The sequence below is a fragment of the Salvelinus alpinus genome, chromosome 25, assembly GCF_045679555.1.
Source record: "Salvelinus alpinus chromosome 25, SLU_Salpinus.1, whole genome shotgun sequence".
Lineage (NCBI taxonomy): Eukaryota > Metazoa > Chordata > Actinopteri > Salmoniformes > Salmonidae > Salvelinus > Salvelinus alpinus.
The window spans coordinates 27262914-27289336 of record NC_092110.1 but is presented as its reverse complement, the minus strand read 5'-3'; the positions used below and the strand labels follow the sequence as shown (position 1 = coordinate 27289336).

Below are 26423 nucleotides of genomic sequence, written 5' to 3'. Positions count from 1 at the left end.
CTCACCCCCACTCTCTTCTTTCCCCATCTCTCCCTTTCTTTCTCTCTCTCCTCCTCCCTCCATCCCCCTCTCTCTTTCTCTCTCTCCACAGTGGAGCGTACCCCCGTGAGGAACATCCAGGTCTTTGGCCCCACCACCAACACCCTGAATGTGCGCTGGGATCCCGCCTCAGGCAAGGTCGTGCAGTACAGGGTTGTCTACGCCCCCCTGAGCGGCACCAAGCCCTCAGAGTCGGTGAGTCACCACCAGGGAGACCCATAGGGTCTCTGATTAACCCCGCCCCAGGTCAGAGGTCAAATGTTAATGTCCAGTGACTTGGGGTGTGTGCAGGGGTGGCCGAGTGGAACGCTTCGGTCCATTTACAGATTTCCATCACTACAGCTCTTTGTGAAGGAACAGAACAACATCAACCTGTTTGTGCTCCACATCGACTGTCTTTCTGGTGGGGGTTCTTATTTAACAGTCTATTACTGGTTTAAGGCCACATTTTCATGTTCATTAATTAAAACAGGAAGCTGTCTGGGCTTTTTCCCCTCCTTATCTGGCTTGACGGTGCCCACATCTGGAGTTATAAAGGATGTCACAAACAACTCATAAACTGCTACTTGACATTGCACAAACAGCCACATCTGTGAGAAGCATTGAGACACTGAGACCCTGTTTTGACTTAACAGGTCTTTAAAGAGTGATGCTGTTCCATTTTATTGATAGCTAGAAGTACTCTCTTTGTTCTTATAAAGCCACAACATTGTGTTTCTGGGGGAATATTATGATGGACTTGGGCTGGGCTTTTCCAGTGCCAGGGCCAGCTTTCCACGTCAGCAGCCATGTGGCCAGTGTCACGATGCGCCATCACATTTAACACAGGGAGGTTAGGTGTATGCACTACTAGATTAGGAAAGCAGCCTTGTCATATTGGGTTTACTCCTCGAGAAGAACATTTTGCTATTAATCCCTCCAAAGCGATGACCGACGTAAGGGTTCGATGACATTTGTCAAAAACAGTCCCATCAGAGACACAGAGATAGAGATACACACATTGAACACAACACAATTGTGTTTGGGGTCAAAGGGAGAGAGGGAAACCAAATACCAGGTGGGTGGACTCCTGTATATTTTGTACTGTATGTGATACTAGGACAAGGCAGGTAGATGAGAAGATCAGGGTAGAGGCTGATAACCTTTGATAATGTTATCAAGAGACAGAGAAGTGGGGTCTGGTATGGGAGAACACAGACACACAGAGATGAGCACCAGCCAGTGAGGACAGAGCAGAGGAGCCAGGCTGCTGTAAGCAACTGTCAACACATTACGTTAGTTACTCAGTGTGTTATTGCCCTGACTGTCTGGAGGGGCCATACATCATTGACATAAAATTCATACTTGTGTTCCCCCATTCACTGAGCACTGAGAAGTATCAATACAAGTGGTTGTTGAGTGAGGTGAGGTGAGAACGAGTTGATAGAGGTGTCACACTGAAACCGCTGTCAGGTTGTCAGACTGGGGGGTCATAGTGAGTGTCAGAGCTGCCAGGGCCGTGGGTCAAACAGCATTACAGCATGATTGCTGTTTTCCCCCTACAGCTGATACACTTTTCAGACAGGACTCTTCTCCCCCATCTGGATGTGTCAGTGTAGGCTAGCTTAATTGATGTAGAATAATGTTGATAGTTACAGCTATCCTTGTTATTACTATTAATGCTTGTCTTCATCATAATTTCTCTAGTTTTGAGAATCAAACGTGTGGGTGCGAGAGTTGTAGTTTGATTGAATCCAACCCACTGTAATGCATGCTGGAGACTGTGATTGGTCCTTCAGTGCTGACCTCTGTGTCTCTATCCCCTCTGGTCAGATCCTGGTTCCTGGGACCTCCACCACCACCCTGCTGGAGCAGCTGGTCCCGGACACGCCTTACAACGTGGGAGTGGTCGCCATCTATGCCAACGGAGAAGGACCACCGGCTGAAGACAAGGGCACAACACGTAAGATCCAGTATATACTATCTATCATATATAAGATCCTATTGCCTTTACATGTTTATCCACATCCAAGTATATGCTTGATATTGTGCTAACTTCTTTATTATCCCCGTCCCAGTTCCCCGCAGTGGCCCTAGGAACATGCGTGTTTATGATGCCACTACCAGCTCTCTGACCGTGGCATGGGAACATGCTGAGGGACCTGTGCAGCAGTATAAGATTACCTACGCCCCCACCACTGGAGACCCCATCGAGGAGCACGTAAGCACCTATATTGCTGCTATTTCTGATGATAACCTCATCAAACACCATCTTGATGAGTCTACAGCATGAATTAGAGTGTGGCCCAAGGCGCAGTGTGGGGAGGTTGTCAGGATCCTTATTTCTCCTCTGTTTGAAGTACCTGTTGAATAGTATTAATGAACAGTAATACAATGTTTTGCCTGTGTGTCCTGTAGACCATGGTTCCTGGGAACAGAAATAGCGTCATCCTGCCCAACCTGGATGCAGACACTCCCTATAAGATCAACGTGCAGGCCATCTACCCTGACGGACCAGGGGGAGATCTGGATGGAGACGGGCATACAGGTACGCTAGCACATTCTATGCTTGGTCCACTATTCAACATGATAGACAAACAGACGCACACGGTTCTCCACAAACACAGTTGCTCGCAGACACATACTGTAAGTTACAGTCACACACAGACACATTCACAGTACAGGAGTTTTATAAACTCAGCCAGTGATTATTATCCTGGATGTCAGAAACATGGCTTCAGTTCAGTCTGCCTGTGAATACCAGAAACTTTTGAACTGGCTGCCCTCCAATGTTAGATCTCACACTAGAGCTGCCCAATACCCAGTCTCATTTCCTCTAACAAATTACACCACATCAAAGCAAAGTCATAGCTTGGGACTGCATGGCTGTGATATTAATGTTAAAAATGTTGTAATATGTTTTTAATATGTTTTGACGGTCTGTATTTTCTTCCCCACAGTTGGCATGCTAGGACCTCAGAATCTGAGAGTGTCAGATGAGTGGTACACTCGCTTCAGGGTGTCCTGGGACGCAGCACCCTCCAGAGTGGTGGGCTACAAACTGGTCTACTCACCTGAAGGTCAGATAGCTACTATTTTACTCTTCTAATATACTATTATATTCAGCTGTGAAAGAAGATTCACTTGGCTTACTTAATATACATATCCAGCTATAGAAGAAAGTCACAGATGTGATTGTTATTGACCTGGAGTGTCCCTGTCTATGCCTCCTGTTATTGATCTGTATTGTCCCTGTCTGTGTCTGCTTGTTATTGACCTGGAGTTTCCCTGTCTGTGCCTACTGTTATTGACCTGGAGTGTCCCTGTCTGTGCCTACTGTTATTGACCTGGAGTGTCCTTGTCTGTGTCTGCTGTTATTGACCTGGAGTGTCCCTGTCTGTGCCTGCTGTTATTGACCTGGAGTGTCCCTGTCTGTGTCTGCTGTTATTGACCTGGAGTGTCCCTGTCTGTGTCTGCTGTTATTGACCTGGATTATCCCTGTCTGTGCCTGCTGTTATTGACCTGGATTATCCCTGTCTGTGCCTACTGTTATTGACCTGGAGTGTCCCTGTCTGTGCCTGCTGTTATTGACCTGGAGTGTCCCTGTCTGTGCCTACTGTTATTGACCTGGAGTGTCCCTGTCTGTGCCTGCTGTTATTGACCTGGAGTGTCCCTGTCTGTGTCTGCTGTTATTGACCTGGAGTGTCCCTGTCTGTGCCTACTGTTATTGACCTGGAGTGTCCCTGTCTGTGCCTGCTGTTATTGACCTGGAGTGTCCCTGTCTGTGCCTGCTGTTATTGACCTGGAATGTCCCTGTCTGTGTCTGCTGTTATTGACCTGGAGTGTCCCTGTCTGTGCCTACTGTTATTGACCTGGAGTGTCCCTGTCTGTGCCTGCTGTTATTGACCTGGAGTGTCCCTGTCTGTGCCTACTGTTATTGACCTGGAGTGTCCCTGTCTGTGCCTGCAGGTACTGATCAGACCATGGAGACGTTTGTTGGAGATGTGACCAGCTACCAGCTGCACAACCTGCAGCCTGGAACCACCTACGACCTCAAGGTGTTGGCCCAGTACGACGCTGGCCTCAGCGGACCTCTCATTGGACAAGGAACCACATGTAAGTCATTTATTGGTTGTTTGATTGGTTGCTTGACTCATTAGTTGTTTGGTTGATCAAATTATTGTTTGATTGATTGGTTGACTGTTCCTGTCTTTCACAGTGTACCTGAACATCACTGACCTGACCACCTACAACATTGGTTATGACACCTTCTGCATGAGATGGACCCCCCACAGGGCTGCCACTTCCTACAGACTCAAACTCAATCCATTCGACCGTAAGTGCTGTACCTGGCTGGGAGCCCATTCCATATAACCTTGATACCTGTGGGGGAGAACTGTTTCTATATTGATTTGAGAATGTTTACTGTCGATCAGATATGTAGACAAAGTTGCCACCCTATCACAAAGGTGTCTTTGTTCGAATGTCTAAATATGTTATATAATTGTATTTTATTCATGCCCACTGATCCATCTGTCTCCTATTAATTCTCTGACGCTGGAGGACTGTAAGAGAAAAAAAATATGGGAAAAAATGTTGCAATATTTAAGTCTGTTTACAGTATGGTAGCCATTATAGATGGAAGCACTGCACTTTGCCACATTAAGTTAATTCATGTTTGTTTGAAAGGGCATGTTGAATAAAACAAAACACTGTATAAGCCCACTGCTACCTCAGTCCAAGCACTATCACTGGCTGGCTTTAACCCCTCTCCTTCCCCTCTCTTTGAAAATATTCATAATAATGATAATGAATTAGATTTATATAACGCTTTTACCAGGTGTGATTTCCAGTTGCTCAAAGTGCTTGGGGATAAATGGGGTATACGTTTAAAGTGTATGGGGATAAATCACCTGATCCACTACCAATGTGTGTTACTCTTTCCTCCTACAGCCTCTAACAGGGGAGGTCAGGAGACCACCATCACTGGGTCTGAGAGCCACTACTGTTGGGACGGCCTGACCCCTGACGCCCTCTACAACGCCACAGTGTACACACAGACCCCCAACCTGGAGGGTCCTGGAGTCAGCGTCAAGGAGAGGACCCGTAAGAAACTCCACTAACCATCAGACCTGTAACATGTAACATTTCATTGTGTTTACACACATGTATACCTCCCACCACACTCCGGGTATAAGAAAACACCTCAGGGTCTTTGCAGGGGACTAACAGGGCATGCTAGTGAAGTCCAAACGGTTTGACTGTTTATGTTCTGGTCTTTGTTACAGTGATTAAGCCCACAGAGACCCCAACTGAGCCCCCCACTCCACCTCCACCCCCCACCATCCCCCCTGCTATGGACGGTAAGGAAAGGCTTGAAGTCAGCATGCTGTGAAGAGAAGTGAAGCTAACACAGAGAAGAAACTCTTCATACATGTCCTACCTGACATTGACTTGCTCTATGTGCACCACAGTGTGCAGAGGGGCCAAGGCTGACCTGGTGTTCCTGATTGACGGCTCCTGGAGTATCGGAGACGAGAGCTTCAGCAAAGTGATCCAGTTTGTGTTCAGCATGATCGGAGCCTTCGACGTCATCCACCCTGGCGGCATGCAGGTACGTAGCCATTCAGGCTATCCTCTGAGCGTCAGCTCTTTGATGTTTACAGCATATTCTCTTCTCTTTTCCTCTTTCAGCGTGTATTCTTCATGTCAATGCTTTATTATTCTCTCGCTCTCGCTCCCTCTCACTCCCTCTTTTGTCTTCTGGAAACAGGTGTCTTTTGTGCAGTTCAGTGACAGTGCCAAGACAGAGTTCAAACTGAACACTTACCAAGACAAGGGAAGGACCTTGGCTGCGCTGCAGCTTGTCCGCTACATGGGAGGAAACACCAAAACAGGTACGCCCACAGACTGCTACTCTCAATCTTACTGGATGATATCGTTAACACCAATTGCATAATGTTGAGTTAATTAAAGATTCTACAAACATTCACTCACCACCAATGTCATTACAGTGTCTTCATCTTGCTGGTGGAGTTGAATGGGTCTATAGTTAAAGGTGGAAATTGATGTCTTACCCCTCTGTGTACAGGTGCTGCTCTGAAGCACGTTGGTGAGAAGGTGTTCACCTCAGACAACGGCATGAGGAAGTACGTGCCTAAGGTTCTGGTGGTCGTCACCGATGGTCGCTCCCAAGACGAGGTCCAGAAGAGTGCCTCCAACCTGATACACTCTGGTAAGTGTTCAACATTTGGATTTGTCCTTACAGAAGTCAGTAAAAGGATATTTTCAGTCCAGATTTAGTCAACATAAGTGTAGCTACAGAACTTTAGAAATGACTAGATATGTTTTGAGATAAAGCATTACTTACTCCTTTTGGGGTTTTCACTGTCAAATTGGAAGATCTGAACAGCCAACAGGGCTAGGGCATATGGATCATAACGGTTATCTTTGTGCTCGTCTTGCTCCAGGTTACAGTGTATTTGTGGTCGGTGTGGCCGATGTGGACGTGGCAGAGTTGAGGAACATTGGCAGCAAGCCAAGTGAAAGACACGTCTTTGTTGTGGATGACTTTGACGCGTTCGCCAAGATCCAGGACAACCTCCTCACATTCATCTGTGAAACGGCCACATCCAGTAAGATTTACATCTACATTACACAGTACCTCAAGACACAAGTGAAAGCAGATTGACGTTAGCTGTATGTTGTCCTCCAGCCTTTTCCATCACATCATGTTTTGTTTTACTTCTCCCTCCTCAGCTTGTCCTTTGATCTACATCAACGGGTTCACCTCACCTGGTAAGTATATGCTACACCTATATTCTGAATAAACTGACAGCTGCTGATAACACCTATGGCCAGGAGCTCTTTACTGACGTAGAAAAACTCTGAGCCCTAATTCATTCCTACCAACAATGTCAGTACTGTGTTCCTGTGCATTGACTTGTATCTTCTCATGATTGTGTATTGACCTGACGTGTGTTCACCAGGCTTCAGAATGCTTGAGGGCTTCAACATCACAGACAGGACCTTCGCTGCCATGAATGGCGTGTCCATGGAACCTGGCTCTTTCAACAGCTTTATAGGCTACAGGCTACACAAAGATGCATTCCTCTCTGCACCCACAAAGTAAGTGTGTGCCTGTTTGCGGGCTGTTGCCTGCTCTTCTCCTGTGTATTGTAATGCTAGCCAGCCTACATAATCATTTTTTTGTATCTTCAAAGGCTCTGCTCGGAGAGCGCTGTGCCAAGAGCCCTTTTCAGCCCTGTTTGTTGTTGCAGCAGCTTGTAGAATATGAGGTGTTAGGAAGAGAAAATGATTTGGTTCAGAGTGTAAAGCTCCCAGGGTAGCCCCTCTCCCACATACACTACCGTTCAACAGTTTGGGGTCACTTAGTGGGAGGACAAGTACATTCGAGTGTCTAGTTTGAGAAACAGATGCCTCACAAGTCCTCAACTGGCAGCTTTATTAAATAGTACCCGCAAAACACCAGTCTCAACTTCAACAGTGAAGAGGCGACTCCGGGATGCTGGCCTTCTAGGCAGAGTTGCAAAGAAAAAGCCATATCTCAGACTGGCCAATAAAAAGAAAAGACTAAGATGGGCAAAATAACATAGACACTGCACAGAGGAACTCTGCCTAGAAGGCCAGCGTCCAGGAGTCGCCTCATCACTGTATTTCTGATCAATTTGATGTTATTTGAATGGACAAAAAAATGGCTTTTCTTTTAAAAACAAGAACATTTCTAAGTGACCCCAAACTTTTGAACGGTAGTGTATGTCATAGAGGGATCAACCAAAGCAGCCGAAGGTCTAGAGCCCAGCTCTTTACTGGGCCCATTAAAATGTATTCAGGCAAATGCTGAGCTGCTCAAGAGTTCTGCGCTAACATTTTAGGCATGAGCATGCTTAGTTCATTTGTCCATAATCATCTGTAGTTGTGCGTGGGTAAGTCATTGACTTCATGTGCACAAATGGAAACACTTCAAGCAGTAAAGTAGGGACGGAAAATACTTTCAATATGTCCGTAATTTTTGGAGTCTGGGGTAGAACTGGCAACCATTTTCAGATTCTGTGGTCTACGTGACGGTGGATATTGTGTGTCTTTTTGGTTTATGGTGTGGCTTTTAGATGCCAACCTTGTTTCTCTGTGTCTTTGATTTTCCAGAAGTTACAAAGGATCTAGTGTTTCGTCCTGGCCAAAGGCTCTATAGATTACGATTGGCTATCTTAATTCCAACAGGTTTTAGTGGACCCTCTCACTTTGATCAAAGATGAATGATTATCTGATTAACTAACTTAAGTCAACATTTTGTATGTCAAATGAATACAGCTAGTAATCAGATTTTCTCAGTGTTGTAGTCTATGAAGTTGACCATCTTACAGAAGAGAATCCCTTAGCTTTATGAAAAAGCTCTGCCATGACACCTGTATCCTGTATTTTTCTTCCTGCCAGGGAGATCCACCCAGAGGGTCTTTCTCCATCCTACACCATTATCCTGCTCTTCCGTCTCCTTCCTGACACCCCCAACCAGGCCTTTGATATCTGGCAGATTGCCGATGGTAACAACAACCCTGAGGTCGGGGTCACTGTCAACCGTAAGCCCCCATCATGCTTTGTTTCTCTTCTGGGTTAGCTGAAGCTACCTAACAGCTATGGTCTGATTCCCCTCCTTACTGCATCAAATAACAGTCTTTAGAAACTTAGACCAGTGTAATGATTAGTGGGCTGCTACAGTCCACTGATCCCCTCTAGGGAAGAGTTTTGGTTTGGCACGGACTTTTCACACTTTTTCTACAAGTCCATAAGTGTTCACTTGTGAGGGCCATCTTCCCTGTATATCTCTCTCTCTCTCTATCTCTATCTCTCTCTCTCTCTCTCTCTCTCTATCTATCTCTCTCTCTATCTCTCTATCTCTCTCTCTCTATCTCTCTCTATCTCTCTATCTCTCTCTCTATCTATCTATCTCTCTCTCTCTATCTATCTCTCTCTCTCTCTATCTCTCTATCTCTATCTCTCTCTCTCTATCTCTCTATCTCTCTCTATCTCTCTCTCTCTCGCTATCTCACTCTCTCTCTATCTCCCTCTCTCTCTCTCTCTGTGTGTGTGTGCGTTGCATGACTTCTCCCTGTAATGTATGTTTAGGGGTCCATCTGAAGCCATCGTTCTCTCTTTTCAGCTTCCAGCAAAACAATCACGTTTTACAACAAGGACACCAGAGGGGAGATCCAAAGAGCCACGTTTAATGAGGATCAAGTGAAGAGAATTTTCCACGGGAGCTTCCACAAGGTAAACACCATTTCACTTGAATGAAAACAGTTTGTGGGCCATATGGTGACATTAAGGCTTGGCAGAGGAGTAACATATCTTGGCCTATTTTTGTGGTTGAATTTCCCAAGGACATACAGATCAGCAATAATCAGCAATAATTTGGGATAATAACATCCAAAACACCAGGTTCTAAAGATAAATTTTCACATGAATAATGAATTTCTGTGGTAAAATGTTTAGATACATTTTCAAGGCAGAGTAGACGTCCTGTCTGGGATGTGTAGCCTTGATATGGTCACCACCTATGATAGATGTGTTCTGTCATTATGGTCGGTCATGTCTGTTCATAGTTGATGTTTCTGTTGATTAGTGTTATGCCTCATTGAATACACCTCCTGAGGGTATGATCTTGTGGATAATAAACGCCAAGACTAAGATCTAGCTAGGATATGGTTACTTTCCTCTCATGAAATTAAATGTGATCCATCTTATAGTATTGCGATGTGGGTTCGGTGCCAAAGTTCAGTCTTCAGCCCTTTTTATGCTCTGCTGTTAGCTTTGTTTTCTGAGGCTGAAGGAAGTTACTTTGATGAATGGTTTGGAAGGACTATAAATATATTTTCACAGGTTGGAGGAGACTTTGGTGACCCATGGTGATCTTGCACAATGTGCAACCTGAATATTTTATTTTATTTGGAACCAGTTATAGTTAGCCTAGCAATGGAGACTTACGACGTGCTGATTGGCCATTGTCCTGGCGGCGGTCAGGTGGGAATTCAAGAACATTCTGAGGAAGTGGGCTGTTATTGGATCAGCGTTTGTTTTGTTTTACCTCGTTTATGATAAATGAAACTCAATACATTGGGAAAAAAGCCACTTCGTACTTTTGGACCGCATAAAAGAAAGCTAGCTGCATGTGTCCAATGAGGTATTTTCAGGAGTATTTTCTGCTTGAATAAAATTATCTGTCAATAAAAAAAATGTCCTGCTTCAACAGACAGTTTCTAACAGTCTGAGAAAATCTGAATAAAAATTCAACAAGCTCAAAGAGACCTACAACAATATGTAAACATGAATGGAGATATTTTGACATGTATATTGCATCTTCTATACATCTTTACTGCCTCCGAATGTGGATTCCCATTGGGGCCCTAATAATCTTCTATGTTGGGATTACAATATTAAGTCTCAGTGGGGGTCAGTGAGTGCATAGAGTCATTACTGTACATGACTGTAAACATCCATCAGTCACTCAAGGCTTTCTAACCCAGTTGAACTAACTCTGTAGGTTGTCATTATTGTATAAAAAGCCATTGGTCCTCTAGAATGATTTTCTCAGTGTTTTACAACCATGATATACAGTGTTTTTGTCACATTCTGCGTAACTCAGTCTCAGCAGGAGTAGAGGAGCCCATGTTGGACATCAAACGCCAGCCCCAACTCAAAGCAGAGCAGAATATTAAACATCCTCTGTTGTGCTCAGATATCAGACTGTAGGGTGACAAGGATTTCAACAATGAACATCAGTAAGATGCAACTAAAATGAAAAATGACTGTTTCCAATGGACCTGAAAAATGTTTCAAGTGTATCCAATGTTTCTGAAGGGGAACAATATGCCTCCTATTATGTAAAAACTTCAGCTATTCCTTTTTCTAAAAACACATAATGAGGACACTCCCTCTAGTGTGCTCTACTCTGATCCGACATCAAATGTACTTCCTAGGGTCAATGAATCCATTGTAAACACTTCGAAGTCATGAGGGAGAATGTTTCGCCCATAGAACATCAAGTTGATGTAGTTTCAGTCAGACTGCTAAGCAGCAAGGCTAATTACAGACTAATGTTATGAATGGAAACCTGGAAAATGTCGGGTCAGGGCTTCAGCCGATGACATGACTAACATCAGTACAACGACATCATCAGAGCTCCAGTTGGATGTGTGTGCTTCTTATCTCTTCTTATGGTTGTGGTGGTGCCTGCAGTCTGAGTGTGCGCTGGGTGGTTAGTTTGTGGTACTGTGCAGTTACTGCTCCAAGCGAACAGGTGTCTTCGGTGGTCTACCTACCTGCTTTTTCTCTGATCAGGGAAACTATTTGCCACTCAAAGAAAACGAAAAACTATTAACATGTATAGTGTGTGCCCTACCTCAGAGCAGTTCATATCTTTTGATATGAACTCAGAGTAGATTGTTATGAGACACAATAGATTATTCCCCTCCCCTCGACTATTTCTCTCACAAAATGAATTGTTTCTACTTACTAAGATCAGACATGTCCATAGGGAAGTATGAAACAACTAACCCAAACCAACCATTATCTCTATTCCTAGTCTGACCCATGCTCTCATTTGAACTATAGTCCTGATATTTACTAAGTATAGTAAAATGTGTAGGGTGTAGCTGCTTCATATAGTTTAATAGCAATGTGTATGTTACAGAGTGCAGACTGATCTACCTCTCCTTTCTCCTTGGGCCAGTAGCTAAATAGAGAATTATCCAGGTTAGAGAGGTCTGGCTCTCCTCTGATCCACCATGTGGGAAATCTCCTAATGATAGCTTTAGCAGACGCTAGCCCTCTCTAACCAACTGGGGATTCCCTCCCCACACTGCAGGGATGGTGGCCTTAGAGGGGCGTTTGACCAGGGAAAACTTTATTCTCAGGCAGAGTGTTCCACTAAATAAGAAACACAAGCATTTTGCTACACCCGCAATAACATCTGCTAAATACGTGTATGTGACCAATACATTTTGATTTGATTTGAAAGGGGGAATATTTTTCACCAACTCATATATGTATCATTGGTGCCATTAGCTTTTTTGCGTTTGGTTGCGATCAAGTGGAAATATATATTTTTTTAAATTGTGCTTTTGGTAATAGCTAGATGTATTCAGTCCATCCACTCTACAGGTTCCCCATACTTAGAGCTTCACAAATGCAGCTATTATTCTCTGAGAGGATCCAAACTCTCTAAAACTTTCCATTCAGGGATTGGGTGGAATGAGCGGTTGGGTTTTGTCAGTATTTGCAAGCACTAATTGAGAATGAGTGGGAGAAGAGAATGCTCCAAAGAACCAAAGCAGTTTAAAACGTTGGTCTTCGGTCAATCTAACTGATACATTTCCATAGCCCTGACTGCCCTCTTTGTACTCTCATTATAAGAGTTTCCTCTGAAGCCTTCTTTTAAAAGCCCTCCATTCCGCGAGGTAGCCAAGCAGACTTAATGACGCATGCAACCATTCCTGCAACAGAAGAAGCCACTCAGAAATGAAATGGTGACTTTACAACCAAAGCTAAGCAAGCTCCTTTTCTGAAACCAGGATGGGAATATTGTATCGTCCTCCAAGACTTGACATGGGAGCGTAGATGTCTGGAATGATATGGCGGCAGTGGTATACACGAAGAAGGATTTTGTCTCTTCCTGGAAAGAGTTGGTGAAATCTGCAATTTGTCAGTGCATCAAAAATATCACGAAAGATCCACTTTTACTTTTAATCAAACTAATGTAGGATTCCCATATCAGGCTGCATGTGAATTGTGATTTCACGCGCCATCGTGAAATGGAGTGAAAACATGGAGGAGTTGTGAAGACACAGCCAACAACAATAAAATGGAGTCTGATAGAAATCATGAAAGTATGTCAGACACACTGGAACCCAAATATAGCCATATACAGTATACTGTTGCTATGTCTGTGGACTGGACAACTTGTTCTATATATAGCATATATAGCATATAGCATATGACGTCTATAGTATACCAGAGGGAGAATCCATACTAAGCGTGAATGGAGTGCTGAAAAAGAGATGTGTCCAGGATGTGTCATTGTCTACAGGAGTTATAGTCAGAGGGAGGGAGGAGTAATTAAGTGTAATTGTGACTTGGTCAGTAATAGTGGAAGTCAAGGTCTAGTCTTTCTTGACTCCTGTGGTTTTTGATCCATTCAGAAGATTTTCATCATCTGTGTCAGTGTGATAGATTTCTCAGGCCTTTATTAGAGAATGAGTCATTGTGTGACTCATTGATTGTGTTCCAATAGAATATGCTTCGTGTTCCCCAACATCAGCCAACTGCAGTTGATGGAATTTCATGTTGCTTTCAAATGATGAGTCTCGGTGAAGGACACTGACATTTTTGTGAATCCTCATTTTGCAGTAATATTCTTGTTGGTTAGTGAAATAATGTATATGTACGCATTATTTGCGCTTGCAGTATGTAATTTAGCGTTATTTTGGTAAGCCCTCAAGTGCATCATGGTATATACTGTATGCCCATGCCAGGATCTTGGGGTATCAGACCCTCCCCTCTCCTGTGGTTGGCCAGATAATAATGTTGTGAGTGGTTGTCAAGTCCGGTTGGTTTCGCTCTGTAGGACAGTAACACAGTAACGTTAGCCTGCTGTCTCTGTCAGGGTGAAAGCTTGTCAGAATGTTCGGCAGAAAAATGCAGCTGCGCAGGAAAGTATGGAGAGTGTAGCACTTTTGATGGTGTACCATAAACAACATCATTTCGAGATGTGATGGGAGTTTTGGAGAGTTAATGTTGAGAAATGGCCCATACCCTGGCAGTTTTGTGTTATTTCATGTATAGCCTATAGTTTGTTGTTTCATGTTGATCATTCAATGTTCTGTGTATCAGTGAAAGTGACATTAACTTTTTTCCAAGGGACCTACAACCAGAATGTTCTTACTTCTTACGTGATACAATGATCTTTAATTAACTTCTTTATAGAAAATCATATTAATAATGGTGATTTAGTAAAATACAGTATCAGCGTCTTTATAAACATCAGTTAGAAGACTTTAGGGGTTTCGTTTGCACATTGGCTCAACTGGGTTCTTAGTTTATAGTACGAGACTCCTGAAGAATTGTGCTTTTATTATTTTTTTTACCTTTATTTAACTAGGCAAGTCAGTTAAGAACAAATTCTTATTTTCAATGACGGCTTACCCCTAACCCGGACGATGCTGGACCAACTGTGCGCCGCTCTATGGGACTCCCAGTCACGGCCGGTTGTGATACAGCCTGGAATCGAACCAGGATCTGTAGTGACGCCTCTAGTGCCTTAGACCGCTGCTTCGCTCAAAACATGCCTTTCCATAGGAGAGAGAGGCTCTCTTTTATACCTTTATTTAACTAGGCAAGTCAGTTAAGAACAAATTCTTATTTTCATTGACGGCCTAGGAACGGTGGGTTAACTGCCTTGTTCAAGGGCAGAACGACAGATTTTTACCTTGTCAGCTCGGGGATTCGATCTTGCAACCTTTCGGTTACTGGTCCAACGCTCTAACCACTAGGCTACCCTAGTACCTGCCACCACTAGGCTATTGCAGAAATACCATGTGAAAAACACTGAACGCTTTCAGTACTCTTTACCAAGCAATTATGTCCAAATATTGTTGCTGTAGTTGTTCATATTGAGAAGATTAGAGTGGTCTTAACTAATAATCCTCTTCTCCTCCTCTTCCTCCTCCTCCTAAAGCTTCACATCAGTGTCTCTCCCGAGAGGGTCAAACTGAACGTGGACTGCCAGGAGGTTGCAGAGAAACCCATCAAGGAGGCCAACAACATCTCCACAGATGGCTATGAAGTGCTGGGCAAGATGGCGAAGTCAGGAGGATCAAAGAGAGAGTCGGCTACAGTGAGTGAAAAATTGATAACACTTATTTGAAATGGAAAACTCCTGATAAAATGCATCCCTCACTCACACACAAGCTGTGAAGTGCAAAGTGCCCAGATGTGCTCCTCATGTGTTGATGCTCAATTAAGAGCTGACAACTCACGGTCATTGTTGGAGGGATGTAAGACGCTGCTCTCTCTGTCTTGTTCTCTCATGCTATCTGTGTTCCAGCTCTCTATGGGATCTGGCCTGCGTCTGGAGCCATGTTGTTTCTAAGTCTTGGACGCTGGAGCTCAATGGAAGCCATGTGTAACACCCATCTGTATTCGTCTCTCTTCTCTCATCTTTCTGTTCTGTTGTGCAGTTCCAGCTCCAGATGTTTGATATTGTGTGCAGCTTGAGCTGGACCAGCAGAGACAAATGCTGTGATCTCCCGGCCACGGTAAGAGCAGCTTCACTGTAGACAGCCCTCTAGTAAGGCCTCACCTGTACAGTACTGTACAATCAAGCCTTGATACATTGACTCTGCTCATCTTTCACTATACACCATTGAGCACTTACTATAGGTTAAGAGAGCCATTGTAGTTTTGCATGTTCATTTTGGAGTTTATATGTCATTACTAATGTTTTAAAGTGCACATGCTGTATAGCCGTTACGAAGTGATGCCTAGCTGGCAAAAAGTTATTTGAAATGAAATGATTGCACTGTCAGGCCTGAATAGACCATTGTATTCCTGGCTAATTGGACTAATCTCAGTACAGTACAATCCCAACCCCACCAAAACAACTGGTCCCTTTGATCCTGGGGTGGACAGATAAATCATTGTACCATCTATGGTATCTTTATTATTGGATACATGTTATATACTTGACTATAGCCAATTACCCATCTCTCTCTCTCAGTGTAATTTGCATGAGATATTAATGTATCATGTCAATGAAGGCTGTGTTGTATGAGATTTCACATATTCCCTTCCACAAAAAAACAGATGGATTTTTTGTTGTCAAAGAGTATTTGTGTGTAGGCCATGCTATGGTAGCAGTTATATTTTAGTATGCTCCCCAGTTCTATCATGGCTTTAGCAGCCTTTCTAATGTGTTTCCTAGCAGAAAACTTCAAGGCGCCATTTTATGGTTTGGGTTGCCAGAGCAGTGGCACTCATTTTCATCACAGATACTCCTATTTGCACTTGTTGTATTTCGTGAGTTACCAGAAAGGCCCACAGATGTCAAGAGATGGACAAACTATTACTGTTGTATTTCAGTAAAAAATGAAATAACATTCTTATTGTCTTTCTTTCTTTCGCCATCTCCTTCCTTTCTCTCCTGCAGAGAGATGAGCTTAAGTGCCCGGCTCTTCCCCACGCCTGCACATGTGCACAGGACAGCGTTGGCCCACCGGGACCACCCGGCCCCTCGGTAAAGACAATAACCATCCCACCATCTGTCCTCGTCTTGGGGCAGGGCTCTCTCTGCTTCTGTCTGTCCTCGTCTTAGTGTAGGGATCTCTCTGCTTCTGTCTGTCCTCGTCTTGGGGCAGGGCTCTCTCAGCTTCTGTCTGTCCTCGTCTTAGGGTAGGGATCTCTCTGCTTCTGTCTGTCCTCCTCTTAGTGTAGGGCTCTCTCAGCTTCTGTCTGTCCTCGTCTTAGTGTAGGGCTCTCTCAGCTTCTGTCTGTCCTCGTCTTAGGGTAGGGATCTCTCTGTTTCTGTCTGTCCTTGTCTTAGGGTAGGGATCTCTCTGCTTCTGTCTGTCCTCCTCTTAGTGTAGGGCTCTCTCAGCTTCTGTCTGTCCTCGTCTTAGGGTAGGGATCTCTCTGCTTCTGTCTGTCCTCGTCTTAGTGTAGGGATCTCTCAGCTTCTGTCTGTCCTCGTCTTGAGGCAGGGTTGTCTCTGCTTCTGTCTGTCCTCGTCTTAGGGTAGGGCTCTCTCTCTACTCACTAATGCGATGATGATGATGGTGATGCCACTCTCAATCCCCACTATGATGATGTGAACATATAGGAATAGTGTTACAGGGATATTTTTCTCCTCACAACTGTTGCCCTGCTCTATAGATTAAGCATGTGGATATTAGAGTGGGGTCAACATGTGAGTATCTGTGTTTTTTCCCATGGAAAACGAAAGACAGGGGGATGAGATGAATGGTGTGCAATGAGGTGTGGACTATCAGACTTAGGGATGTGTCAAAAGGTAAATGCCCATCGGGAAAACAGTACATCTGGAATATGTTTGCTTCACTCCGCAACCTCATCTAAGCCCCTGGGGGATTCCTGCTGGCTTGGGATTTAGGTCTGGAAACAGCTCCTGTTGTGGGGATGGCTCTGACTCTCAGTCTCTGACTCTCAGTCTCTGACTCTCAGTCTCTGACTCTCAGTCTCTGACTCTCAGTCTCTGACTCTCAGTCTCTGACTCTCAGTCTCTGACTCTGTCTCTCATCCTTGCTTGACTTTCCCAGGGTGGACCAGGTACTAAAGGACCCAGAGGAGAGAGAGGAGACTCAGGACCAACTGTAAGTAATGATTTTGTATTGATTTAGTATCAAGCCATTTAACACACACTTGGATCCAGAGCGATTCATTGAATATTATGGATGTGTGGTCCAAGCCCGAATCCGACTTTAAATCAAGCCATATCCTACTGAGCTGGGATACAGTCCAAGGCCTAACGCATTTACAGTAAATCAGACTTCAGCCTAATGCAGTAGTTATCTCAAAGCACATACCATTAGCATGCCCCATCAGCCAAAACAGATTTCTCACATCTGAACCCACTTATTGAATGTACTGTATAATTTTCAGCTTGTTATGTCCTGTTTATTTTCCCCCAGCTTGATTTAAGGAGGTCTATGTTGAGAGGTCTGATGAGAAGTAGAACATATTTCTCACCAACGGTCACTGATTGTTCTGGTTCCTTCTCATTCTCTCAGCGCTGCTGGGAAAAGCAGTGGGGAGGTCTACCGGGAGATATGGTGTAAATAGTTTAATATTAGTGTGACTGTTTGGTTTTGTCATTCTGCTTCTACTATAGGGTTCAATGGGCCCCCGTGGAGAACAAGGACTTCCAGGACCATCCGGACCTCCAGGTCCACAAGGCCCTAATGGCTTGTCTCTGCCCGGAGAACCTGTAAGTCATCTGCAGTGTTCTTAGGGATTTACAGTGTGGGGGACTGTAGGATGTCCTCCCTGACGTATGATTTACACACACAGTCACTCTGTGTTAAGAAGACCTTATTTATTGTTAGACATCCTGCTGAAGCTGGAATGTAAATTCACTCTCAGTGACAGACTACGTGGTCAAGAGAAAGAGCAGATCTGTAGTTGTTCAGGGTTGGAGTTCCCTTTGTACTCCAGCTCTAAACCTCTCCTTCCCTTTGTCTTCTCAGGGCCGTCCCGGACCAAAGGGAGATCCCGGAGACTCAGGTCTGACTGGGCTGCAAGTGAGTACAGCTTTCTTTTTCATTAGCTGTGGTTTTCAACAAGAAACCAGAGACGATCCACAGAGAGAAACAGCGCTACTGGAGTCTGGAATCTGTCCACATGGCAAAGCTGAAACCACATTCAAAGTGGGAGGTAGACCATGCAGTCCCCAGAGTGGGGTATACACTCCAAGCAACCTGCTGATTTACAGTGGAAGGCCAGTGGTGCAGTTAAGCTATCATGGAGCACAGAAGAGTCTTGCTAATGGGAATAGAGGATTAATATGAACTGTACATATTCTATACTGTCAACCCTATACTGTAAACACTATACTGTAAAACCTATACTGTAAACACTATAGTGTAAATCCTATAGTGTAAAACTTATACTGTAAACCCTATACTGTAAAACCGATACTGTAAACCCTATAGTGTAAACCCTATAGTCATGGCCAAAAAGAGTGAATTGTAGACTACACTCCTAGAAAAAATGTGCCATGTAGAACCTAAAATGGTTATTCGGCTGTCCCATAGGAGAACCATTTGAAGAACCCTTTTTTGGTTTCAGGTACAACACTATTGGGTTCCATGTAGAACCCTTTCCCCAGAGGGTTCTACATGAAACCCAAAAGAGGTCTACTTGGAACCAAAAAGGGTTCACCTATGGGGACAGCCTTTTGGAACCCTTTTTGTCTAAGAGTGTATTCTTCGTTTTACTTAGGTGCCACTAATTGGATTTAAATAGCTGAGAAAATAAGTGATGTGAAGATAAGCAACCTCAGGATTATAAGACTACATCCCTCAAGGTTGCCAATGACTGTCAGTGTCTGGGAATATGTGGATCCTAAATTGCATCAAAAGCCCAAAGAACGATGGCTGGAGACAATGGGACTACATATCAGAAGTCAAACGTACCCTGGCCTGGTAATTTCTTGGAGGATATCCTTCTTACGTTAGATGGATTCCTTGCCCCTCTTGTAAAGAGGAAACAACCTGAAGGGGGTTACAATGAATTGTTTAGGGTTCTGGAACTGGTCAACCACGCAACCTCCACCATGACCAAACTGTATCACTGATAACCTACAGCTTGACCAGACTGTATCACTGACAACCTACAGCTTGACCAGACTGTATCACTGATAACCTACAGCTTGACCAAACTGTATCACTGACAACCTACAGCTTGACCAGACTGTATCACTGACAACCTACAGCTTGACCAGACTGTATCACTGACAACCTACAGCTTGACCAGACTGTATCACTGACAACCTACAGCTTGACCAGACTGTATCACTGATAACCTACAGCTTGACCAGACTGTATCACTGATAACCTACAGCTTGACCAGACTGTATCACTGACAACCTACAGCTTGACCAGACTGTATCACTGATAACCTACAGCTTGACCAGACTGTATCACTGACAACCTACAGCTTGACCAGACTGTATCACTGACAACCTACAGCTTGAACAGACTGTATCACTGATAACCTACAGCTTGACCAGACTGTATCACTGATAACCTACAGCTTGACCAGACTGTATCACTGATAACCTACAGCTTGACCAGACTGTATCACTGACAACCTACAGCTTGACCAGACTGTATCACTGACAACCTACAGCTTGACCAGACTGTATCACTGACAACCTACAGCTTGACCAGACTGTATCACTGATAACCTACAGCTTGACCAGACTGTATCACTGACAACCTACAGCTTGACCAGACTGTATCACTGATAACCTACAGCTTGACCAGACTGTATCACTGACAACCTACAGCTTGACCAGACTGTATCACTGATAACCTACAGCTTGACCAGACTGTATCACTGATAACCTACAGCTTGACCAGACTGTATCACTGATAACCTACAGCTTGACCAGACTGTATCACTGATAACCTACAGCTTGACCAGACTGTATCACTGATAACCTACAGCTTGACCAGACTGTATCACTGATAACCTACAGCTTGACCAGACTGTATCACTGACAACCTACAGCTTGACCAGACTGTATCACTGACAACCTACAGCTTGACCAGACTGTATCACTGATAACCTACAGCTTGACCAGACTGTATCACTGATAACCTACAGCTTGACCAGACTGTATCACTGATAACCTACAGCTTGACCAGACTGTATCACTGATAACCTACAGCTTGACCAGACTGTATCACTGACAACCTACAGCTTGACCAGACTGTATCACTGACAACCTACAGCTTGACCAGACTGTATCACTGATAACCTACAGCTTGACCAGACTGTATCACTGATAACCTACAGCTTGACCAGACTGTATCACTGATAACCTACAGCTTGACCAGGCTAAATCACTGATAACCTACAGCTTGACCAGGCTAAATCACTGATAACCTACAGCTTGACCAGACTGTATCACTGATAACCTACAGCTTGACCAGACTGTATCACTGATAACCTACAGCTTGACCAGACTGTATCACTGATAACCTACAGCTTGACCAGACTGTATCACTGATAACCTACAGCTTGACCAGACTGTATCACTGATAACCTACAGCTTGACCAGACTGTATCACTGATAACCTACAGCTTGACCAGACTGTATCACTGATAACCTACAGCTTGACCAGACTGTATCACTGACAACCTACAGCTTGACCAGACTGTATCACTGACAACCTACAGCTTGACCAGCCTGTATCACTGATAACCTACAGCTTGACCAGACTGTATCACTGATAACCTACAGCTTGACCAGACTGTATCACTGATAACCTACAGCTTGACCAGGCTAAATCACTGATAACCTACAGCTTGACCAGACTGTATCACTGACAACCTACAGCTTGACCAGACTGTATCACTGATAACCTACAGCTTGACCAGACTGTATCACTGATAACCTACAGCTTGACCAGACTGTATCACTGACAACCTACAGCTTGACCAGACTGTATCACTGACAACCTACAGCTTGACCAGACTGTATCACTGATAACCTACAGCTTGACCAGACTGTATCACTGATAACCTACAGCTTGACCAGACTGTATCACTGACAACCTACAGCTTGACCAGACTGTATCACTGACAACCTACAGCTTGACCAGACTGTATCACTGATAACCTACAGCTTGACCAGACTGTATCACTGATAACCTACAGCTTGACCAGACTGTATCACTGACAACCTACAGCTTGACCAGACTGTATCACTGACAACCTACAGCTTGACCAGACTGTATCACTGATAACCTACAGCTTGACCAGACTGTATCACTGACAACCTACAGCTTGACCAGACTGTATCACTGATAACCTACAGCTTGACCAGACTGTATCACTGATAACCTACAGCTTGACCAGACTGTATCACTGATAACCTACAGCTTGATCAGACTGTATCACTGACAACCTACAGCTTGACCAGACTGTATCACTGATAACCTACAGCTTGACCAGACTGTATCACTGATAACCTACAGCTTGACCAGACTGTATCACTGACAACCTACAGCTTGACCAGACTGTATCACTGACAACCTACAGCTTGACCAGACTGTATCACTGATAACCTACAGCTTGACCAGACTGTATCACTGACAACCTACAGCTTGACCAGACTGTATCACTGATAACCTACAGCTTGACCAGACTGTATCACTGATAACCTACAGCTTGACCAGACTGTATCACTGATAACCTACAGCTTGACCAGACTGTATCACTGACAACCTACAGCTTGACCAGACTGTATCACTGATAACCTACAGCTTGACCAGACTGTATCACTGACAACCTACAGCTTGACCAGACTGTATCACTGATAACCTACAGCTTGACCAGACTGTATCACTGATAACCTACAGCTTGACCAGACTGTATCACTGATAACCTACAGCTTGACCAGACTGTATCACTGATAACCTACAGCTTGACCAGACTGTATCACTGATAACCTACAGCTTGACCAGACTGTATCACTGACAACCTACAGCTTGACCAGACTGTATCACTGATAACCTACAGCTTGACCAGACTGTATCACTGATAACCTACAGCTTGACCAGACTGTATCACTGATAACCTACAGCTTGACCAGACTGTATCACTGATAACCTACAGCTTGACCAGACTGTATCACTGACAACCTACAGCTTGACCAGACTGTATCACTGACAACCTACAGCTTGACCAGACTGTATCACTGATAACCTACAGCTTGACCAGACTGTATCACTGATAACCTACAGCTTGACCAGACTGTATCACTGATAACCTACAGCTTGACCAGGCTAAATCACTGATAACCTACAGCTTGACCAGGCTAAATCACTGATAACCTACAGCTTGACCAGACTGTATCACTGATAACCTACAGCTTGACCAGACTGTATCACTGATAACCTACAGCTTGACCAGACTGTATCACTGATAACCTACAGCTTGACCAGACTGTATCACTGATAACCTACAGCTTGACCAGAATGTATCACTGATAACCTACAGCTTGACCAGACTGTATCACTGATAACCTACAGCTTGACCAGACTGTATCACTGATAACCTACAGCTTGACCAGACTGTATCACTGACAACCTACAGCTTGACCAGACTGTATCACTGACAACCTACAGCTTGACCAGACTGTATCACTGATAACCTACAGCTTGACCAGACTGTATCACTGATAACCTACAGCTTGACCAGACTGTATCACTGATAACCTACAGCTTGACCAGGCTAAATCACTGATAACCTACAGCTTGACCAGACTGTATCACTGACAACCTACAGCTTGACCAGACTGTATCACTGATAACCTACAGCTTGACCAGACTGTATCACGGATAACCTACAGCTTGACCAGACTGTATCACTGACAACCTACAGCTTGACCAGACTGTATCACTGACAACCTACAGCTTGACCAGACTGTATCACTGATAACCTACAGCTTGACCAGACTGTATCACTGATAACCTACAGCTTGACCAGACTGTATCACTGACAACCTACAGCTTGACCAGACTGTATCACTGATAACCTACAGCTTGACCAGACTGTATCACTGATAACCTACAGCTTGACCAGACTGTATCACTGATAACCTACAGCTTGACCAGACTGTATCACTGACAACCTACAGCTTGACCAGACTGTATCACTGATAACCTACAGCTTGACCAGACTGTATCACTGATAACCTACAGCTTGACCAGACTGTATCACTGACAACCTACAGCTTGACCAGACTGTATCACTGACAACCTACAGCTTGACCAGACTGTATCACTGATAACCTACAGCTTGACCAGACTGTATCACTGACAACCTACAGCTTGACCAGACTGTATCACTGATAACCTACAGCTTGACCAGACTGTATCACTGATAACCTACAGCTTGACCAGACTGTATCACTGATAACCTACAGCTTGACCAGACTGTATCACTGACAACCTACAGCTTGACCAGACTGTATCACTGACAACCTACAGCTTGACCAGACTGTATCACTGATAACCTACAGCTTGACCAGACTGTATCACTGACAACCTACAGCTTGACCAGACTGTATCACTGACAACCTACAGCTTGACCAGACTGTATCACTGACAACCTACAGCTTGACCAGACTGTATCACTGATAACTCCAGTGCTGAATGATCGGCCCCTGGATTTCAAAGATTGGAGGCATTATCCTTTGACGCCAATAATGAGCATAATTTAGTTGAGAATCACTCACCCCCATCAAGGACGACTTTACTTTGGAAATATGAGTCACACCTGAATCCTAACAATTACCCTGTGATGTTAGTAATACTTGAGAATAATCACATTAAGATGTTTATGACTATAGCAGCCTTGGCTGTCGAATGGTTCTGCTAACAACATGCATTTCAACAACCAAATCAAGTATCCTAAATTGCATCAGAAAAGTCTATCATGTTCTCACTAAAAAACAAGAGAGTTCTCACAAGGAAACTAGAGAGCAGTTATTCCACAGTACAGCTAGTAGTTATCATTTCTGGCCAAATGAAAAGGCAATGTTGTGCCATTTGAGCCATTTTGTCAGAATTGTGTGTTATTACTGGTTATCAGAGTTTGATTGAGTGTGTTGTGTTCATGCAGGGTCCTGCTGGTGCTGCTGGTCCTATGGGTTCTGTTGGACCAGGAGGAGTGCGGGTAAGATCAGCATCTCTGTACCTCTACACAGAGCTGCTCAGTGTACAGGCACTGTTGAAAGGCCAGGAATCTAGCCAGCACCTACTTAAATCAACGTGTGCATGTGATCCCTCAACGTGCGCAGTTAAACTGTTGTGTGCTCCTAGTATTCTGGTGCATGTCAGATGACGTCATTGGGCTCCATTAAACTGGCGCAGTAGAACACACTACAGAGATTGGTCGCTAGGGAGATTAGCGAGGTCCTGGTTTATTTCACTGAGTTTTTATAGTCCCATCTCTTGGAAGCACCACCAGTTTAACAGCACCATAAAACGTACAGTACATATATACAGAAATAAAGTTAACATTGACAACATACCTTTAACACAACAACAACGTAATGCCAACTTTTATTGCTGCCTGTTGTGAGCGTCTATCTTCTCTTCCCAGGGACCCCCAGGGAAGGAAGGACCATCGGGACCTAGAGGTCCAACGGGACCGATGGTGAGTACTGCAGCCAGAAGACGTGGTCAAAACACAGACAAACTCAGTCCTTCAGGAGTGGTTGTTGTCCTTATGTTTACCGTTTGGTAACTTTGGTAAGTGGATATAGCAATAACGCTGTCCATCTTCTCATCATCCAGGGAAGTCCAGGATCTCCGGGTTCACCAGGAAACACAGGAAGCGCAGGAAAACCAGGAGACACAGGAAACCCAGTATGTAGAAATACAAGTGGTCATATGGTGATGATGTATGTTTCATCGAGGACAGCAGAGTCCCTAGCAATCTTCCAAAAACATCTGAAATCCTACCTCTTCAAAGACTGTCTTGAATCATCCCACCGCATTTGATTAAATTGGAAAATGTTAACTAACTTCCTATTTCACAGCGTATTTGTGGTGTTTTGTTGCAAATCTCATGCAAATGATTGGCTTTCCTTGTATTGAGAACATCCATGTTTCCTCTTTTTCACAGGGACTGTCTGGAGTAAAAGGAGAAAAGGGAGAGAGGGTATGTGCTGTATCCTTTAGTCCAGGACTAGGCAACTACTGTATCCTTTAGTCCAGGACTAGGCAACTACTGTATCCTTTAGTCCAGGACTAGGCAACTACTGTATCCTTTAGTCCAGGACTAGGCAACTACTGTATCCTTTAGTCCAGGACTAGGCAACTACTGTATCCCTTAGTCCAGGACTAGGCAACTACTGTATCCTTTAGTCCAGGACTAGGCAACTACTGTATCCTTTAGTCCAGGACTAGGCAACTACTGTATCCTTTAGTCCAGGACTAGGCAACTACTGTATCCTTTAGTCCAGGACTAGGCAACTACTGTATCCTTTAGTCCAGGACTAGGCAACTACTGTATCCTTTAGTCCAGGACTAGGCAACTACTGTATCCTTTAGTCCAGGGCTGGGAAACTACTGTATCCTTTAGTCCAGGACAAGGCAACTACTGTATCCTTTAGTCCAGGACTAGGCAACTACGGTATCCTTTAGTCCAGGACTAGGCAACTACGGTATCCTTTAGTCCAGGACAAGGCAACTACTGTATCCTTTAGTCCAGGACTAGGCAACCACTGTATCCTTTAGTCCAGGACTAGGCAACTACAGTATCCTTTAGTCCAGGACTAGGCAACTACGGTATCCTTTAGTCCAGGACTAGGCAACTACTGTATCCTTTAGTCCAGGGCTAGGCAACTACTGTATCCTTTAGTCCAGGACTAGGCAACTACTGTATCCTTTAGTCCAGGACTAGGCAACTACTGTATCCTTTAGTCCAGGGCTAGGCAACTACTGTATCCTTTAGTCCAGGACTAGGCAACTATGGTATCCTTTAGTCCAGGACTAGGCAACTACGGTATCCTTTAGTCCAGGACAAGGCAACTACTGTATCCTTTAGTCCAGGACTAGGCAACTACTGTATCCTTTAGTCCA

General features: G+C 44.3%; 1 protein-coding gene across 3 annotated transcripts in view; it reads left to right on the top strand.

Annotated features, from left to right (window-relative positions):
- Positions 1–26423, top strand: part of LOC139553748 (collagen alpha-1(XII) chain-like) — an 84107-nt gene that overhangs the window by 48571 nt on the left and 9113 nt on the right. For all 3 annotated transcript variants that reach the window (XM_071366380.1, XM_071366379.1, XM_071366381.1), the window contains 27 exons: positions 92–234; positions 1852–1981; positions 2097–2239; positions 2437–2566; positions 2979–3098; positions 3988–4134; positions 4238–4354; positions 4972–5124; positions 5307–5381; positions 5493–5632; positions 5792–5915; positions 6110–6253; positions 6489–6653; positions 6778–6816; positions 7008–7146; positions 8473–8615; positions 9197–9306; positions 14768–14926; positions 15270–15347; positions 16238–16324; positions 17361–17414; positions 17933–18028; positions 18288–18341; positions 24457–24510; positions 24940–24993; positions 25134–25205; positions 25465–25500. In XM_071366380.1, the coding sequence (XP_071222481.1) occupies positions 92–234; positions 1852–1981; positions 2097–2239; positions 2437–2566; positions 2979–3098; positions 3988–4134; positions 4238–4354; positions 4972–5124; positions 5307–5381; positions 5493–5632; positions 5792–5915; positions 6110–6253; positions 6489–6653; positions 6778–6816; positions 7008–7146; positions 8473–8615; positions 9197–9306; positions 14768–14926; positions 15270–15347; positions 16238–16324; positions 17361–17414; positions 17933–18028; positions 18288–18341; positions 24457–24510; positions 24940–24993; positions 25134–25205; positions 25465–25500 (2906 nt within the window). The remainder of the gene's footprint in view (positions 1–91; positions 235–1851; positions 1982–2096; positions 2240–2436; positions 2567–2978; positions 3099–3987; positions 4135–4237; positions 4355–4971; positions 5125–5306; positions 5382–5492; positions 5633–5791; positions 5916–6109; positions 6254–6488; positions 6654–6777; positions 6817–7007; positions 7147–8472; positions 8616–9196; positions 9307–14767; positions 14927–15269; positions 15348–16237; positions 16325–17360; positions 17415–17932; positions 18029–18287; positions 18342–24456; positions 24511–24939; positions 24994–25133; positions 25206–25464; positions 25501–26423) is intronic.